At 41.9% G+C, this 17773-nt stretch overlaps 2 protein-coding genes across 2 annotated transcripts in view; both read right to left on the bottom strand.

Annotated features, from left to right (window-relative positions):
* Positions 1-1528: 1528 nt before the first annotated feature.
* Positions 1529-5994, bottom strand: LOC134446880 (immunoglobulin superfamily containing leucine-rich repeat protein 2-like). Its single transcript, XM_063196173.1, has 2 exons — positions 5742-5994; positions 1529-3350 (listed from the first exon to the last, which is right to left on the bottom strand). The coding sequence occupies exons 1-2, from the start codon at positions 5785-5787 to the stop codon at positions 1990-1992; spliced, it is 1407 nt and encodes a 468-aa protein (XP_063052243.1). The 5' UTR covers positions 5788-5994; the 3' UTR covers positions 1529-1989.
* An 8334-nt stretch (positions 5995-14328) lies between these two features.
* Positions 14329-17773, bottom strand: part of sema7a (semaphorin 7A (JohnMiltonHagen blood group)) — a 31739-nt gene continuing 28294 nt past the window's right edge. The window contains exon 14 of the mRNA XM_063197390.1: positions 14329-17081. Coding sequence (XP_063053460.1) covers positions 16645-17081 — 437 coding nt within the window. The 3' untranslated portion in view covers positions 14329-16644. The remainder of the gene's footprint in view (positions 17082-17773) is intronic.

Consider the following 17773-nt stretch of genomic DNA (forward strand, 5'->3'; position numbering starts at 1 on the left):
TGTAAGCAATGCCAGTCAAAATGGTTAGGTGTTTTATCTACGTTCAGCTAACTGATTTCGAGTGAAACCATTGAAGTTTTACAACACAGACAATTTACCAAGGACATTTATCAGTAACTTTCTTTACTGTAAATTCATATGCAGAAAGTAATGCCCATATATCACAGGTTTCTCATGGGTTTGGCTCATTTCTCAAAACAGAGATAACATTCTCAAAATAACATGGACAAATGCCAAAGCAACTAGCAATTGTTCAAAACAGAATGTTGTTTGAAAAAATGTCAAGAAATTAGCCAAATAACAGAGGAAACTGTAGTATACACGGTTGTAAAATTATTTTCTACTAACTAGTAAAGTTACAATACCATCTGACCTGTTGAACACTGTCATGAATTTACTATGTAATGAAATTCTTAAAATATGATGTCCTTGACTGTTTTGGGAATTGTGTAGACCACTTTGCATATGATGATTTACACAATGAAATAATGCTGACATGTTTTGGAGAGGGCAACCATTACACTGAGAATTGTCTTATTCGTTTAGATAAGCAAGGTCAATTTATTTGGAAAATGTGCTAAATGTATGCTGAATGTGTCAACTGAAGGGTATTTGTACATAGCCATCTGCAGAGATGTACTGAACATTTAAGAAATGTACAAAGCATTTGATATCTGATGAAAGCAATGAAAAATACCATTCTATTTTGGGAAATTACAAGTTGGTTTGGGGATTTGTCCGTGTTGTTTTGAGAATGTCATCTCAGTTTCGAGAAATTAGCCAAACCAATCGAGAAAAACTGTAAAGGAACACTCCACCTCATTTCAGGAAATTGCTATGATTGCTATATACAATTTATAAAATGATACATAGGCCTACAACATTGATTCTTGAGAATGTGGTTGAAACAGGTTTTAATTTGGAAAGAAAAAAAGGTCAAATACAAAATATAGAATTACGCCCAATGTCATCACAGATGGAGTCTTTCACTGTGGAGCTATGTGTTGGAACAATATCATCATATTTTAGTTAAAAAAAATAAATAAAAAAAAAAGGCTCTTTGCTTTTCGTCAACACCATCAGACTTGGTGACTTCAATCTGACAGTGGTGTCAAGAGGTAACTGGTTCCACATGTGCATTGTGATGGTTAATGAACCATAAGACAAAGAGTGCGTTGCAATATGCGACCTTGCCTCCTCCACTTGCCTCCTCCACTTGCTTCTCGTCATGATGACATCACTGACAACAGCATTATATTTCAATATCTTGCAAAAGCTCAATTGTAGAGTCTTTTTCTCATTTGCAATTGGGATGGTGAATGAAAAACAGTCCCTCAAAAGTTGTTGTGGCGAGGCTGACAGCTGGGAAACTTTATCGTTTTCTCCACGGAGGAGGGGCCAGGAGGTGGGACGAGGAGACAAGCGCAAGTGGAGGAGGCAAGGTCGCATATTAAAACGCACTCATAGTATTCATTGTGATCCAACATTTTACCAAAGAGAGTAGATAAGAGGAAGATACTTCAGGCTCTGACTTTTCCGGGATCCATGTGATGACAGGTGAACGCCCCTTCAGCAGATCTTCAGTTAGGAGACCTTTGGAGACCTTAGGTTGAGAATAAATAAGTTCCCTTGGCGCTGTAGATGGCATTTGTAACAAAGTCTATATTTTTGCACAATTTAATGTTCTATATGTATGTGCTGCTTAAAAAAAAACACTTATTTCATTCATAATCCAAGGCAAGGCAAGGCAATTTTATTTTTATAGCGCATTTCGTACATAAAAGCAATTCAATTTGCTGTACAGTAAAATAAGATAAAACAATGTGAAACAAAACAAGATGAAAGCAATAAAGGCACAAGGCATGGCAGGTGAAAATAGAATAAAAAGAAGTAGGCCAAAAGATGAAAGCAAGAAATAAGGAAAATGACAGATAAAGCCAGTGATATATTTAAGATTAAGAAAACAAAGGCATGGCCAGATATAACCACTTAAATGAAACAACTTTGGAGAAAACTAACTAGGTACACAGAAATAAGCATGGTCACAGAAAGCAGGTCTTTGGATGCGCAGTCTGTCAGCTGCACAGAAAATTTCTTTCTGGTGGTAAATACAACCTGGACCTGGCACTCCCTGGTCGCATCTGAGAGACAGAGTGTGTAAGTGGTACCGGGCTGTAAGCCACCAAAACGGTATGCGTTGATACCCTCTCTAATCGTGGATGTCCCTACTATTAAGTGACCGTTGCCTGTGCTCACACAGAGGTGGAGCCGGTCCAAAGTGGACTTCTTGGTGATGGTCTGAGTCAGGCTAAACGGCTCCTTTTCAACGGTCTGCAGGTCTTGGGTGTGGTTCATCTGGAGGTTGGTCTTGCTGTTGGCCATCTGCAACGGGTTGAGCTGCACCTTGGCCTCTGTCTCTGACACCTCCAGAGCTATCACCCCGAACTCAAAAGTGTTCTGCTTAATCTGATCCAGGGTGTTATTGAAAGCGTGATTGGACATGTATTGTGTGCCGTCGCTTATACCACACTGGTCTAAGGGCAAATCCTTTGCATCCTCCCCACTCTCCCCAGAATCCGCGGAGACATAAGTTGACCCGGTTGGCATCAACCAGTTTGGCTGGTATGTGATGGAAACGGTAGGGGCCTTGCAATCCATGTTGGGCATCTTTACCACCGAAACCCCTTTCAGGTTCTCGGGTAATTCACATGCAATATTCTCTTTCTCTGGCACGGAAATTTTTGACCCCTTGATCCAGTCCCTAAGCCACTCCAGGCTGCAGGAGCAAGTGAAAGGGTTGTTGTAAATCTGGAGATGAGACAAACTCAGGGACTCGAAAGTACCCTGCGCAATGGTGGCAAACATGTTACTGTTTAATCGGAGAGACCTCAGTTCTCGAAGGGTGAGAAAAGCGTCTTTGGGCAGGTGTACCATCTCATTGTTGTTCATTTTCAGAAGCTGCAAGGCAGTGAGGTTGACCAGGTCTTCCCATGGGAAGTTTACGATTTTATTGTAACTGATATCCAGATTCCTTAGGTTGACCAACGGTGCCAGTGTGTCCCGCTGCACGGTGACAATGGCATTGTGCCCCAGCCACAGAGAGGTAATCAAGGTGACATTGATAAAACTCTTGGACTTGAGCACCTGGATCTTGTTTGCAGACAGGCTGAGGCTCGTCAAATCGGACGGCAGACCCACGGGCACAGAAAGCAGATCTTTGGACGCGCAGTCCGCGAGCTGCACAGAGAATTTCTCCATGCAGTTACATGGCTCAGGGCACCCCTGCGCTGTGCCAATAGCCATAGTCCACAAGCTAAGAAATAGCAGGCACCTGGAGTCCATTTCAGTCCCTGCAAAGAAAACACATTAGTACGCTGATTCCCGGGTTGCACAATTTAAAGCATTTTCATCCTCTGAGTGTGAATGAAAAACGTGTAATGAAATGCCCTGCTCAAACCAGCAGGGTCAACCTGCTTGTACTTGAAACAGTGTGATGACACCAGTCAGAATGTGTGGCAGTATTTTTTGATGTGGAAGGAATGCTTGCTAAAACTCACAAACTCACTTGCTGCAAGAGTTCATTTGCAACAGTTGGGACACACAGAATTTAGCCATTTTCAAAACATCCAATACATGCACAAGATGCAAGATGGAGAATAGCACATGGACCGGGTCATCATATAACTGTTAAAGCCAGGCAAAAGAATTGTTTTGAGTGAAATATGTACTCATTTAAAACTTAATCCATGCAACACATCTCAAAAAAGTTGGGACAGGGCCAAAACATGTTGTATTAGTTCGATAATTCTAAAAAATAAGGAAGCACATTTTAAAAGAACTACAGTGACGGGCAACGTGAATGCACAAATAAAAGACTAATCACAGAGGGGCTATGTCACTCTTGTTGAGGAATTATCTACTGATTTATCACAGAGAAAGATTAAATTAGAAAAATTGCAGGCATATAAGACATATTTCTATAATTTAGAGTTCTGTGAATAGTCATAAGATCATGAAATACCCATTGTCAATAAGAAAACTATGACACCCCAACAATGACAGCAGTTGAAAAATTGACCATAAACATAATGCAGACATTTAACAGTGTTGCATGTGTGAAATATCATACTAGATGGACCCAGAAGACAAGAGAAACTATGTCCTCTGATTACAGAATGAAAATTATTTTATCGTTTTTTTTAAATCACTGCATCCTCCAGGTCACGCATCCTCCAGGTTGCAGAAGACGACTAATTCAGCTTAATTTAATAGGCTGAAAGATAGCACTGTAAAAAATACACCGTAAAAAAAATTATATCAGTGATAAGTCATGATAACCTACAGTATATCGTTAATTTATTCTCCTATACTGTACACTGCAGTAGCAACAGCATGGTTTAACTTGAAATTATAAGTTTACCAGCTGCCTCAGAATTCCAAGTTAATTCAAATCATTATTGTACGTTGTATGGAATTGTGTGTGTTGTTTGAACTCAAAGCTGCAAGTCATTAGCCTGGCGATGCCATCCTATGTATCTCCACCCAAAGATTTCGGCTCCGCACATAGTGTGGCGAAACCCTCCTAGCTCGGTTCACTCACTGTTGTGCCAATCAGCAAACAGTTGAGAGTGGTAATGCAGGACTCAACCGCGGAGTCCGTTACTGATTGGTTAAGGTAACACTATTCACACTTTTGTCTTGTTGTAACAGTCATGCTAATATAGCATAATTTGAATTTGAATTTGAATTTGAAACTTTAGCTTTCGACAGACTGTTTGTCATAGTCAGCAGTCGGCTTTTGTCCAGGCTAGCAGTTCATAGCATCACACAACTTACAGTAAAGATTTAAATTAATCAGAGGCAGCTGGTAAACTTGTGATTTTAATCTTTATTAGTTAATTTAAATCTTTATTGTAAGTTGTGTGAAGCTTAGAATTGAAAATATGTGAAGCTTTGTGTTCCAGCTTCACACAACTTACAATGCAGCTGGTAAACTTGTGATTTGGCGTAACACCACACAGTTTTTTACAGTTTTATAGCAGAATTAATTAACTATAAGTTATCATAACTTATGACTGATATAATATCATTTGTTACAGTGCATGGTTTCATAAGAGTAAACAATTGATAAGATGGTCAGCTTGCAGTCAGGATATGCCACATATTAAGCATAACAAAAAGGAAAACTATGATGAAGAACACACCTACCAGCTTGAGCTTGAAATCATGTCTATCACAGAAAAAAATCCCCTTTTAATCCAATCATGCCATCAGTCAAAATAATTAACTGTTTATTTTTTTCTCAAAACAATACTTCTGCTTGGCTTTAGCAACCGATAGGGCCTATGTTGTCTTTGCACAATGCTCCATCTTATTAAGAGATTGAATGTTTAAAAAATGACAGCATTTTAATTTCATTCACAAAATACTATGTGTCCCAACTTCTTTGGAATCCGGTTTGTATGTTCCCAGGGTCCTAGTAAAGCTTTTCAACCTTTTTCTCTTTTCTTTAACTTCTCATTTCTCTAACTTCTCAAACTGAATATCGTAGGTTTGCGTCTGCATCATAGATAAGTACGTTTTCAGTACTTATTCTTACAGTTATTGTGTAGTTGTGTATGCCTACAAGGACATTACTAGTTTCAACATTGAGGAAAAGGCTTTGTTGCCATTTTAACCTTTACTGATTGCCATTCTTACTCAAGTTGCATGTGTCTATTTAATGTGGGAGGACAGCTTACCTCGTCGTTTCTTCCTGATGAAGTTCAAGCAATTGTTACTGAGCATGCTTGCCTCCTCCTCCTCTTCTCTGTTGGTGAGACTGTCTTGTGTTTAGTAGGCTGTCTATGAGTGGAGGTGCTGGCAACCAGTAAAACACTTGCACGTCACCTGAGGAAGGCCGACAGGCCGAAACATTTTTACAGACTTGTTTATACAACTCGAGAGTGTGCGGCACTTCTCTCCTCCTGCAAGCAGGTTGTCTATACCACGTGATGGTCGATTGCGTTGACAGGGTTAGTGCAGAGCCATCTAATAACAGAGTTGCGCAAACCGGGGACCAGGAAGTCGGTTGGTGATGTGATTGGCGTTGATTAAAATGTTTCTTAACAGTAAACTTCTGTTCTTGGAAACTAACACAGAACCATCACATACCAAACAAAGATTAAGTACAAACAAATTACATGACCTTTACCACATTTTCTGTGTTATACCGCCACCTCCTGGAACTAAGTAACTTCTAATAGAACTAAAGTCAATGGGGATTTCCATGTTAACTCTCCGTGAGGCTCCATGAGAGCCGCCATTGCTGTGGAAAGATTGGTCCATAGAGGTCTATGGGAGTGGCGTAACTCTGATATTAGATGGCTCTGGGTTAGTGCTGATTCTAGCAGATTCGAATTCATTGGAATATAGAAGGAAGCACACTAAAAGGGGAAGACAAATCATGGCTGAGCTCAACTGTTTATTAACCCATTTGCGTAGAGCCTATGTTATAAGCTTACTGACACCAAAATGGTAATAGATATGTCTCAATCTGTTACTGAAGGGCCTCTGTAATGTTGAGTATTTTCAGCAAATAGGAAAGAGGCCCGCCGGCAACCCCATCTGCACAAAGCGGCTACAGTTCTTTAAAGGATTAAATGTTTAAAGGAGTTTATGAAAATATGATACTGATTTTGCATGTTTCAAGGGAAGCAACACTAGCATTTCATACTTGAAATGAAAGTGGAAAAATGAAAGTGGAATTCGATGCCAAATCACAATTTGTAATCCCTCTGTGGCCGTGTTTACATGGTTGGCCTCAAAAACGAAATCAATTCATGAAGTATAGGCCTACCCACAGCATTATTTATAGGTCAGTGTTTCCCAACCCCTTTCGTCTCACTAAGCCTTAGTCTAAGGGGTTGTTTCCAGGTATTTTTTGAAAAAGCATTGGTTTTGGCCTTCTGTTTCCATGTAAACAGTTTAAAAATCCACCTACCAAAAATCTGGCTTTAAAAATATCCCATTTGGGGGCTAAAATGCACCTGTTACAGTGTTTTTTATCCACATGTTGCGTTTCCACGTAAATAAGAGAAAAAAATATTCATATTTAAAAATATCCGGTTCCATGGAAACAGCACCTAAGCCTTTTTGTCATACCATGAATACCCTGTCATGCCCTATATAGCTTGTCCTCTATCCCCATTTGACTGCTCCATTCGTAAATATAGGCTAGGCCTATAGATTATTAGCACGGGACAGATGTGGTGCAAACTCATCAACCCTGTCAAAAGCTATCGTGCAAACAAAAAGTCGTCCATGTTGAAAGTCAGCCATCCAAAATTAAACAAAATATACATCTTATTTTACAGTTTTTCTCAATTGGTTTTGTACATTTCTCACAACAGAATTATAATTCTCAAAACGTTTTGTTCAATTGTGACTTCCTGGTGTAAGCTGTGTACATGATAAAATCAGTTTCTCATAGTTTTCTGTAAGGGTCCCAACCTGTTAGCCCCTTTGTCTTCATCTGCTGGACATTTTTTGATACTTACCTTCCTTTTACTTACCTGAACTCTGCCGTTGTCTGTGATGCCATTCACCTGTGTTCGTTTGACCTTGTTGTCTCTCTGCCCCTCTATTGGTTCTCGTTCTGCCTTCCTACTTTATCTAAACCCCTGATTTTGTGTGTTCTTTCTCCGATTGTCTTGCCGTGACCTGCCACGTTTTGTAAGTGTTGCTGTTTACTCCTTGAAAGCCTTGTGCTGTTTTTGTATGTAACATTTGGATAAGAAGATTTTTTGTTGGACTTTTGATGCTAAGATGGAAGACTTTTTGTTGCACTGTTGATACAAAGCCAGAAGATTTTTTTGTTGGACTTTTCATGCATTGCTAAAACTTTTTGTTGGAATTTTGATGCACCATTGACTGCCCTTTTTATTGAAGATTTTTTCCCTGCTGCTTAACTGTTGGACTTTGCGTTTTTGCCCTGTCGAGGATTTGTGTTTTTTTACATTGCTTGAACATCTGTTTCCTGTGACAAAATAAATCAGCACTCTTCCGTTTTTTTTGTCTGCTTTTGGGTCCCTTTTTAGTGACAGTTTTCAGCATTTAGCAAATGCTTTCGTCCACCATGCAATGGTTGTGTACAATTCTCAGCTTTTCTATACGTTCTCAACTGCTTTTGTCATATCACTCAAAATGCTTTGTCACTGAATACAATAAACTATCTCACCCCCCAAAACATTTAAGTCCTAGGTCACAGTATAAGTCTTGCCATGCAAAATGATTTACCAAGCTGTCATAATGTGTTAAGCACGGTATAATTTCCATTGGATTTCTGTCTATAAATATGATCTGAATTGGTAAATTGTTCGCAGGTAAGTATTGATTGTGTCTAATCAAAGGCAGTAAAAGGGAATCATATTTCAAAGGGAAAACAGGCATGTAATTCATAGGCACTGTACTGCATTACATTACTATATGCCTTATGTGCCCTGTATAATTATGCTCCAAGTAAAATTACAAAATTCCCCTAGAATTTCCCGAGCGAGTAAGTGCACTTTATACAATATCAGTGCATTGTTTTAAATTTATTTTGCTTTACAGTTCTATATTTTTATTCATATAGGCCTGCAAAGCAAGTAAAAAGGGGTAGTAGAGGCGCATTTTGACAGCTCAACCAGAGTTGACTTTTTTTCTATTTTGCAATGAGATGTCTGTCAATAAATAGATCATACTCTAAATGTATATCTAGTCCAGTCTTAGCTGATCAATGTAATATAAAGTCGAATTTACAACATTTCCAGTCCAATCTAAACATTTCACTTCAGAAAAGATCCTCGAGAGTGTACAAGTCAATTGACAACATGACAAATCCATTTGACTAGCTTGTCCATACACTATGACACAATGACTAACCATTCTGCTGGCACTGACATGTTCATTGACACAAAAGCTTGGTTTTGAAAGACAAACTAAGGATTTTGAGCAAAAGACTTGGTTTTGCAGGTCATCCACTGTATTTTGCCATTTGTTACAGCAGTTTTGAGAATGAATATTATGTTTTGCTTATTGCGAGAGAGATTCGAGAAATGTACAAAACCAATTGAGAAAAACTGTAAATGATTTCACCAATGTGAAGTTGACATGGTAAGGCAGGCTTTTATTGTGATTTGTGCTAATGTGTCTGGGCTGTGACATTTCTAGATGATGATATCCACCTAACCTAACTCTTGCCAAATATTTGTGTATTTCTGTTCAGCTTTGTGAGCTTATTCAAGGATATGGAGGATCTTCAGATTCGCCCAGCTCCTGAACCCGCCATGCTGCAGAACCAATCAGGATCGCAGGATATTCAGATAGGCCAATGGGACGCAGTCAAAGTTTTAACATAGTGAAGAAGGGGATAATAATAAATGAGATGTGACAGTTGTTTCAGACAATGGCTGCTTGCCATTGAACTCCCTCGTTGATATTTTTTCTGCACTTTCAACTGTATTTTCGAATCTGTGAGTAATTAAAGTAGCATTAAAAATGGCATAGATTTCCCCAACGAGTAGAAATATTACACTGTGCACTATTTTTAGTAGCCTAGTTTATTTCCAGAATTTATGCTGCATATTCACACATTACCTTTTTTTGCGAATAGTTACCATCACCACCATCAAATTCTAAGTATTCATTATGACTGGGAAAATTGCATTTTTCATAGGCCTACATGAAAAGGTGGATCTTCTTGTACGCCCTTTTGAATTTCCAAATAGACATTTTTAGCTGCAAAACTTATTTTACTTTGGTCATATTAGTAAACATTAGTTTATTACTTAGTTAATTTTCATGAAAAGATCCCATTTCAGTCTTGGGTAAGCGGTTAGGGTGTCAGACTTGCATTCCAAAAATAGCTGGTTCAACTCCTAGAGAGAGAGAGAGAGAGAGAGAGAGAGAGAGAGAAAAAAAAAAATCAACTGCTACAGTATATTTGGTAGTTTCAGCTATGTGCACAGGCTAGCCACTATAAGGATGCTTGGATTCTCAAAGTGTGAAAAACCTGTTAAAATATTATTCAATGCCTTCAGTAATTGGTAGCCGACATATCTGGAGAAGAAGGTGCTGTGTCTACCCAGGAAAACTTTCCCTGCAAACAATATAGACTTTGATTAGTGTGGTTTCCATTGTCTGGATCTCTTATGAGTAGGCTACCCCTGCAACTGAATGTGTCTGTTGAAACCCTATTTTAAATTGTGGGCACAAATAAAGAAGTTGCGTGCGTGCGTGCGTGCGTGCGTGGCTAAGAAGCTTTCCAGTAAGAGGAGTTGAGCTCACTCCATAGGTAATCCCCAGTGATCCTACCCTCCTATCTTGTATAGCTTGCCTTGCACACTAAAGTGCACTAAAATAGGCACTTGCAAGACTACTAACCACAAACGCCTACCTCACAGAGAAGGTGTAAGGTGATGTGAAAATTAGGGACATGTCAGACTTACAGCCTCTTCCCGCCAAAGCAACTGAGTCCTACAGGAAGGCGGGGAGAGACCGATGACCTGTTGCTCATCACGGTCTATGGGACACTCCAGCACAAAACAACATTTTGGGTATTTTCACAACTAGTCCCCTTCAAGTGAACCAAACTCAAGTCCCCTGTAAGTGGACCAAAAAGTGAACTAACAGAAAAAGGACTCGGTTCTGTTTTTGTTCATATTGTGAGTGTATTACTAAAAGAACAGGCTGCTCTTTCTGGTCCTGATAGGCTTTTATGGTATGTTAGTCCTCTTTTTCATCACACCCGAACCTCTAGAGCTCTACTTAAGTGATTACACCTAGCCACAATTGCAACGTCTCAGGACCCATAAGCGAACCGCACTGAGACCACGTCAATTAAGGTCTCAGTACGGTTCACAGAGTCACAAGTCTGAGTTCACTTAGATGGCTGAAAGGGACCAGGTGTGAAAACACGCTAAGACCGGCTGTTGCACCAAGCTCACTGACAAACATCTCAGCCTAGAAAAGATCCTGGCAGGTGATCTGGGGCTGGGCAGGCTGCGCTGCAAGGTGTTTGATGACAACGCTGACAGTAAGACCTTGCATGGTCTGCTCCATGGCTGCGTACATTTGCATTACGTTGAAGGGAAGTTGAGGCGATTTCTATATCCTGCATGCTGTATACCATGGTTGCAGAGGCTGAGCAGAGCGAGGAGCATTGGGGCAAGGAACCCCAGGCCTCACCACTTGGGTGGGCCCCCTGCCAATGGCTTTCGATAGCCAAACATCTCGCAAGGGCCCCTTCTATCTACGATGATTCGTGGGCCCAACGCCATTAATGCACACATTTCTATGCTGAACAGCAAACTCAGTATCGACTATTATACTTAATGTTAACATTGTAAATGCCTTTCTTGCTGGTATTTTTGGTGAGAGGGGGGGCTCTGACACATCTCCTGCCACCCACTGTCACAATACCAGCGCTCCACCCCTGCATGGTATAGGCAAGGCAAGGCAAGGCCATTTTATTTCTAAAGCGCATTTTATACACAGAGTAATTCAAGTAAAACTTAATTAAGTAAAACTTAATATTACTATAGTAACAGAATATAAACAGAGCAGTGCACAAAGGTCAGGCCAGTGGTGTAGTCTGCGTTTTTGAAATGTGTATACTGTATATTTGGGCAGCCATTAGTTCCCAAACTTGGGCCTGCCCGCCCATACTAGCTGTGACGTTGCACGAAAGTTAGCCCGGCTAACATAATTCAGTGGTAGTGCCTTGTCACAACATTGCCATTTTTACTACTTCAGAAAAGGTACAGTAATGCAATGGACACTGACAAACCAAACAAAAAATAAATATGGAACAACCTGTCTCCTCGGTGGCTTTTCATGGATGGCCGAGAGCAGCCATAGGTCTACAGTAAACTAATTAGGACCGGACACAACTAATCTGTAAACCAATCACGTAAACAGATAGTTTCTTGACCGCCTAATCCCATGGTCTACTGGACAGGCCAGACCCCTGCAACCATATAGTTTACAGTAGAGTTGTGTCGTTCGTGAACGAGCTGGTTCTTTTGAACGGCTCCCAGAAGTGAACGATGGGAACCGGATCACAGCTGGGGGAGCCGCTTAACCGCATTTTTGTTCATTTTTCATTAATTTTGAGCACGTGACCTTCATGTGAGTACTCAAATTTGGGAAATAACACAATTGTCTGCCTTAAATAGTGGCAGAAACGGTCTTTATAAGCGATAGGCCTAATCAGTTGTTGTTTGGACAAAATTAACTAGAGGTGGAGTGAACATTTTACACTCTTAACACTGAATAAAAAAGTAAAAAACAGCCTAAAGAGCCAGTTTTTTGAACGGCTCTTTGAAAGGAATGAGCCACTATGATCCGTATCCCGTCAAAGAGCCATAAATCCCATCTCTAGTTTACAGTACATACTGTGTAAATGCACCCACCTTGTTAGCCGCGGTTACAAGGGCAGCTCCATTACTATTTGGGTAGCAGCTAGAGAAGTGCTATGGGCATCCTAACAGAAACTAGCAGGCTGGAAATCCTGTCATAGCATGAAAAATGTTGAAATGGCCAGTGTTAATGAGAGTGGTAAGGAGGTGGATATGCCGGTGTTGCAGGCAGGTTTAACTGGTAACCCAGATGTCAGAAGACATGGAAATTTGTTAGGGGGAGAAAAAAAATCACAATTACTTTAAATGAGTTCTAACTCACTGTGGGTTCTGACATAGACATGGCAGCTTTATCACGCTTCCTCCTCTTCCTCCCCGGTTAGGCCTACATGCTGCCATTCCGACATATCGACATAGACGTTTAATTGTCGGAATGGTGAATTTTTTTAAAGAAATGAAACGTCCCGGCATTCCGAATTTCATTTTTTTCTCTTGTCGGAATGGTGGTATGATTTTTTCTTTTCAACATACCACCATTCCGACATGCGATTTCAGCACCACACGCACGCCAGTCCATGTAGGCAGAGATGAAGGTGTTGTTACTTCACTGGCAAATAGCACCATGGACAGACCCTGGCGGCCAGGCCATAGGCAGAGATGAAAGTTTTGCTACTCCACGGGCAAATATCGGAAACATTAAGCACCACGAGCATGGACAGCTCCCCACAAGTGTCGGAATGGTGATATTAAAGTGTCGGAATGGTGGTACCAAACTGTCGGAATGGCGGGATGTCGCAGTGGCGTCATGTCTGAATGACGGTATGTCAGAATGACGATTGCCCACCTCCTCCTCTCAGTCTGCTTATCATATTTTTTTTTGTTTTGACTGTTTCTATCTGTCATTTTCTGACTATTTCAGACTAACTTGCATTTATATACAGTACACCTAGCTTTAATTTCACACGTGGCATGATTATTGCATGTCATGCAATTTTTGCAGCAGCATTTTAGGAGATCTAAAACCCTGTGATCACAGTAATACAAATCTTGATTTCACTAAGTCTTGATAAGAGTTACCGGTTTGAAATAGTGATTCAGCACAATGTGTATGTGTATGGTCAGTCTATGGAGCATATTATTTTTCAATGTATGTGGGAGTCTCTGTGGCAGTGTGTCAAATGATTAATGATTACTTGGGAGAGACTGGACAGTTATTTCCCGAAGCTATGATATGATTTCCAAGGGCTGGTTATGAAAACTAGGACATTTTTTTCTACTTTTCAAAATGTGGAGCCATGTTGATCTCCTATCCTATGATACGGAGAGGTCATGACAAATTTCATGTTTGCTTGACCAGGCTATGCCCCTCAGTTATCTTGCTCTAGGCCATTGCATAAACATCAACACTGCTTCTTCACGTCTCCACATTCGGATTTCCCACAACGCACCTGTGTTTCGACCGCACGCCATTCTATGTTCCGTAAACAGTATGCATAATGGATAACAATAATGGATACCGTGGAAGCGAAGGCTACCGAGCAAAATTGGCCTCGTCAAATATTTATTCAGGACCGGTGCTTAGAATGGTGCTGATTGCCTTGTCTGTGAAGTCAGGGTTTGTTTTTCCATTAGGTGTCTGAGGTGTGTGATAGGTAGAGTACAGTTAGGCCTATGTGATTGTTTTAGTGCTGTAGTAGGGGCCTAGTTTATTTCCAGAATTTATGCTGCTGGCCATTCACAAATGTTATCTTTTTCATGAATGTTGTCCACAACCCTGCATTTCCAAGTATCCATTCTGACTTGGAAATGTACACTTGCAAAGGTGCTGATTGACTGGTCTAAGAATGAGGTGTCATCTATGTTTTCCATGAGGTTACCCTGAGGTACAGTACCTGCACAGGGTCTGGTTAAACAATGACAAACACCAGTTGGTCACCACCCTACCGAGGAAGTGTAAAAATCATTTTATTAGAAAAAATAGTACGACATACTTCGGTAATCGACATATTGTCCATCCTTTCTGTCTCTAAAATAATGTTTATTGCTGTTTAAAGTGCAAAACAAAATGAAAACATGTGAAAACATTGTCAACAACACAATAAATAATAAAAAATGAAATTAAACATTAATTAAAATTCCCCCAGCCCCCACAAACTACTTCACTCCTCTCCTGCTTTGAGAACAAAGGGGACAAGTATGATGTGGTTAGTTGCTGAGTGCAATCATCTGCACCAAGACCAGCATTTGCTAACAAATTTAAATGTTTGGTTCACAACACAGTTTATATTTCATAATTCACATCAATGAGAAATGAGAAAGATCAAAAAGAACAAAGTAAGCCCAGAAAAAGTTTCCCTTTCTCTCTGTCCCCTCGTATTGCCACTGCTGAAGCAGTCCCCTGCTAATGACTACTTTTCAAACTCTGCCCCACCCAGAAGAAATAGTTTTTAGGCACAACACAGGACTTCTGCGCTCCACTGAGGGACTTCCTGTTTTGAAATTTCCACATCCTGTTCCATTGTGTGTGCGGAGGGGGGGGGGGCATAACACACACACAACTCTGCACAACTCTGCTGCACAAATGTGTCTTCAGACTGACTGACAACCCTGCTTTGCACAACCACACAAGACGCTGGTGTGTTACTAACAGACTACTAAACCATGCGATAACCAATGAATAAATTCAGGAATAACTTCAAAATAACACGACTCTTTAGTTGGAATGAGTACACAAACAGACAGACAGACAGACAGACAGACAGACAGACAGACAGACAGACAGACAGATAGATACACGCACGCATGCACACACACACACACGCACACACACACACACACACACACACACACACACACACACACACACACACACACAGACACACACAGACACACACACACACCCCTGGCTTCAACATTCTATTGCACTCTTGAGGCTTCAAAACTGCCTGCCCATCATGACTCCAAGTGATGCCTGCTATACACTATAAGCCCCCCACATTTGGGCTTGCATGCCAAGCCCACGGGGACCCCGGTTCGAGTTCGGCCGGGGTCATTTCCAGATCCTCCCCTGTCTCTCTGTCCCATTCGCTTCCTGCCAACATCTTCGACTGTCCTGTCAAATAAAGTGTGATGAACATGACAAGCATAGGGCCTCAGCATCTTGCTTCTCTTATCTGACAGTATCAGATAGGGCCTCAGTGAAATGGATTTTTTTTCACTTCGGTCTTTGCTATCATAATACGGTAATCATCCACCAATGGGTGATGGACCCAGAGGCTTCACTTCACGTGCACCAATTGGCTTCAGGGGGTTGGTGAAGTATGTTGTTGTTGCTCATGCTCCCCTGAGTTCACCCCTACACCACGATGAGGCACAGTCACTCACTAAAGAAGTAGGCTACTGTGAGGAGTGCAGCTAGACGCAAACCTCCCTTGGTGCTCCGACTTCGCAGGGGGCATCACATTACATCTACATCATATTCAGCCATACCATCCTACCAGGGCCACTGACAGCTCTGACTGGGTGCGGGACACAACCATCTGAAAGGGCCCACCCCCCTCTCAATTCATACAATGCAATGTTGAACCGTTTCTGGGCCCCTCCTCTCTCTGTGCCCGAGACAACTGACCCCTTTACCCCACCTCGATCCTACAGTACTTCAACCAACAGGTCATCCTCCGCTGTCTTTCCATAACACTGACAGTCACCCACATTTAACCCCTGCATGCAAAGCTGAAGTTGTAATGAAATGGTCAAATATGGTAATGGCCATGTCTTAATCTGTTCTGCAATGTCGTAGCAATGTTGTTATGATGCAGTTACACTTTTTTCAGCATTGACAGGCCCCCTCTGTATGAAGAGGCCAGAGAAAGATGGATAAAACCTAAAGTAGGGGAAAAAGGAAAGCCAACTAATAGGAGACATGACTATATGCTATCATATTCATGATCATATTGCTATCATCATCAGGGACTCTTTATGGGTGTGAGGTGCCACTGGACATTGTATGTGGTACAGCACGCTGCCTGGTATGTCGTGCTCCTCAGGGAAAGGGGCAGGGATGGAAGGGCTCAGTTTGTCCTCCTGGTCCCCTGTGCAGGTCCCTGGGCCCGGGCCTGGTCATGGTACGGGTGTAAGCTCTGTTGGATGGGCCATGTGTACTGTAGTTGGTTGAGCCAAAAGGGTGGGAATGGTAGGGCTTGATTTCCCCTCTCGGGACCCCTTGAGATCCCTGTGGCATATAAGCTCTTACGAAGCTTGCACATCAGTCAGAGGAGCACCACACCAGTGCCAACATGAGCGGCAACACTGCAGTCTGTGCCAGGCGTGGCATCACCTGTGACGCGCCATTGAATATCTTAATCTTGTCCAGGAAGGATTTGCGTTTGGGCTGCTCCTGCCTCTCCGGCTCCGGCGGCATCAGCTGGTACTCCTTCAGCACGCGGGTGTGGTCGCGCTCCTGCGAAATGCACTGGTACCCCCCGTAGCTGCCCGGCTCCATGGCCGGGATCAGGTGCAGGCAGTCGGAGCCCGAGCGCTGGCAGTCGCCGGCTCGCGCGCCGTTGCGCGTCCAGGTGTAGGTGGCATGGTAGGAATCGATGGGGCAGGACAGGTAGAAGGGGAAGTCCAGCGGCACCGTGTGGACCACCTTCAGCAGGTCGGGAGAGGACATCAGGGTGCCACGCTTGTGCCTGCTGCCACCTAAACATAACACACATTGGGGTGATTAGGGAACTGGAAAGTTATGAGGATAGCAGATTAGAGCTAGAGTACAGTCGAGAACTTTAAGCTGAAAGTTTATTTCAATGGTCCCAAGGAAACTAAGCCCTTTGTGCAGGGCCTCTGTTATAACCTTATTGTCATCAAAATTATAATGATCAGGCTCTCGGTAATGCGATGCTGTTATATTGTTTTTAAGGGGGCTTGCCTAGGCACGTCCCCCTTACTGTCCTTGCTAAGTCCTGTATAACTGAGGTGATCTACGTTCGTTCGCCACTCAGGGCTCGGACCCGCCATCTACTAGTCAACACTCCAGTCAACACTCCAGGGCATGAGAGGCACAGCATAATACCGCTGAGCTAAAGGTTCAGACCGATAGCTCAGCGCTACCGATACTGTATGAGGCTTTGGGAGGGAGGTTTGCTAGCCTATTACTGTATGCCGAACTGTGCTATTTGGTATCCGTTACACCTGTATATCCGATAGCCTATACACTTTCACCCACAAACTTGCTTGAAACTTTATTACAGAGGTCTGGAATCCGACTGTGGTGTAAATTTCATTTGGCAACTCTGTATAGTTTTTGAATTAAAGCCTAGCTCCCAATTTTGTGTTTGATTTTGACGTTGGGTTGTGCCACACACTTGAAGAGAATCACACCTGTCAATCTTATC

The sequence above is a fragment of the Engraulis encrasicolus genome, chromosome 4 (assembly GCF_034702125.1).
Source record: "Engraulis encrasicolus isolate BLACKSEA-1 chromosome 4, IST_EnEncr_1.0, whole genome shotgun sequence".
In the NCBI taxonomy this organism is placed as follows: Eukaryota; Metazoa; Chordata; class Actinopteri; order Clupeiformes; family Engraulidae; genus Engraulis; species Engraulis encrasicolus.

What these genes read in the sequence shown, in the direction of transcription:
- LOC134446880 (XM_063196173.1), bottom strand. Translation starts at nt 5,787, where the DNA reads ATGCTCAGTAACAATTGCTTGAACTTCATCAGGAAGAAACGACGAG. An exon ending in CATCAGGAAGAAACGACGAG is followed by an intron (nt 3,351 to 5,741) that starts GTAAGCTGTCCT and finishes TTTTCTTTGCAG; the next exon opens with GGACTGAAATGGACTCCAGG.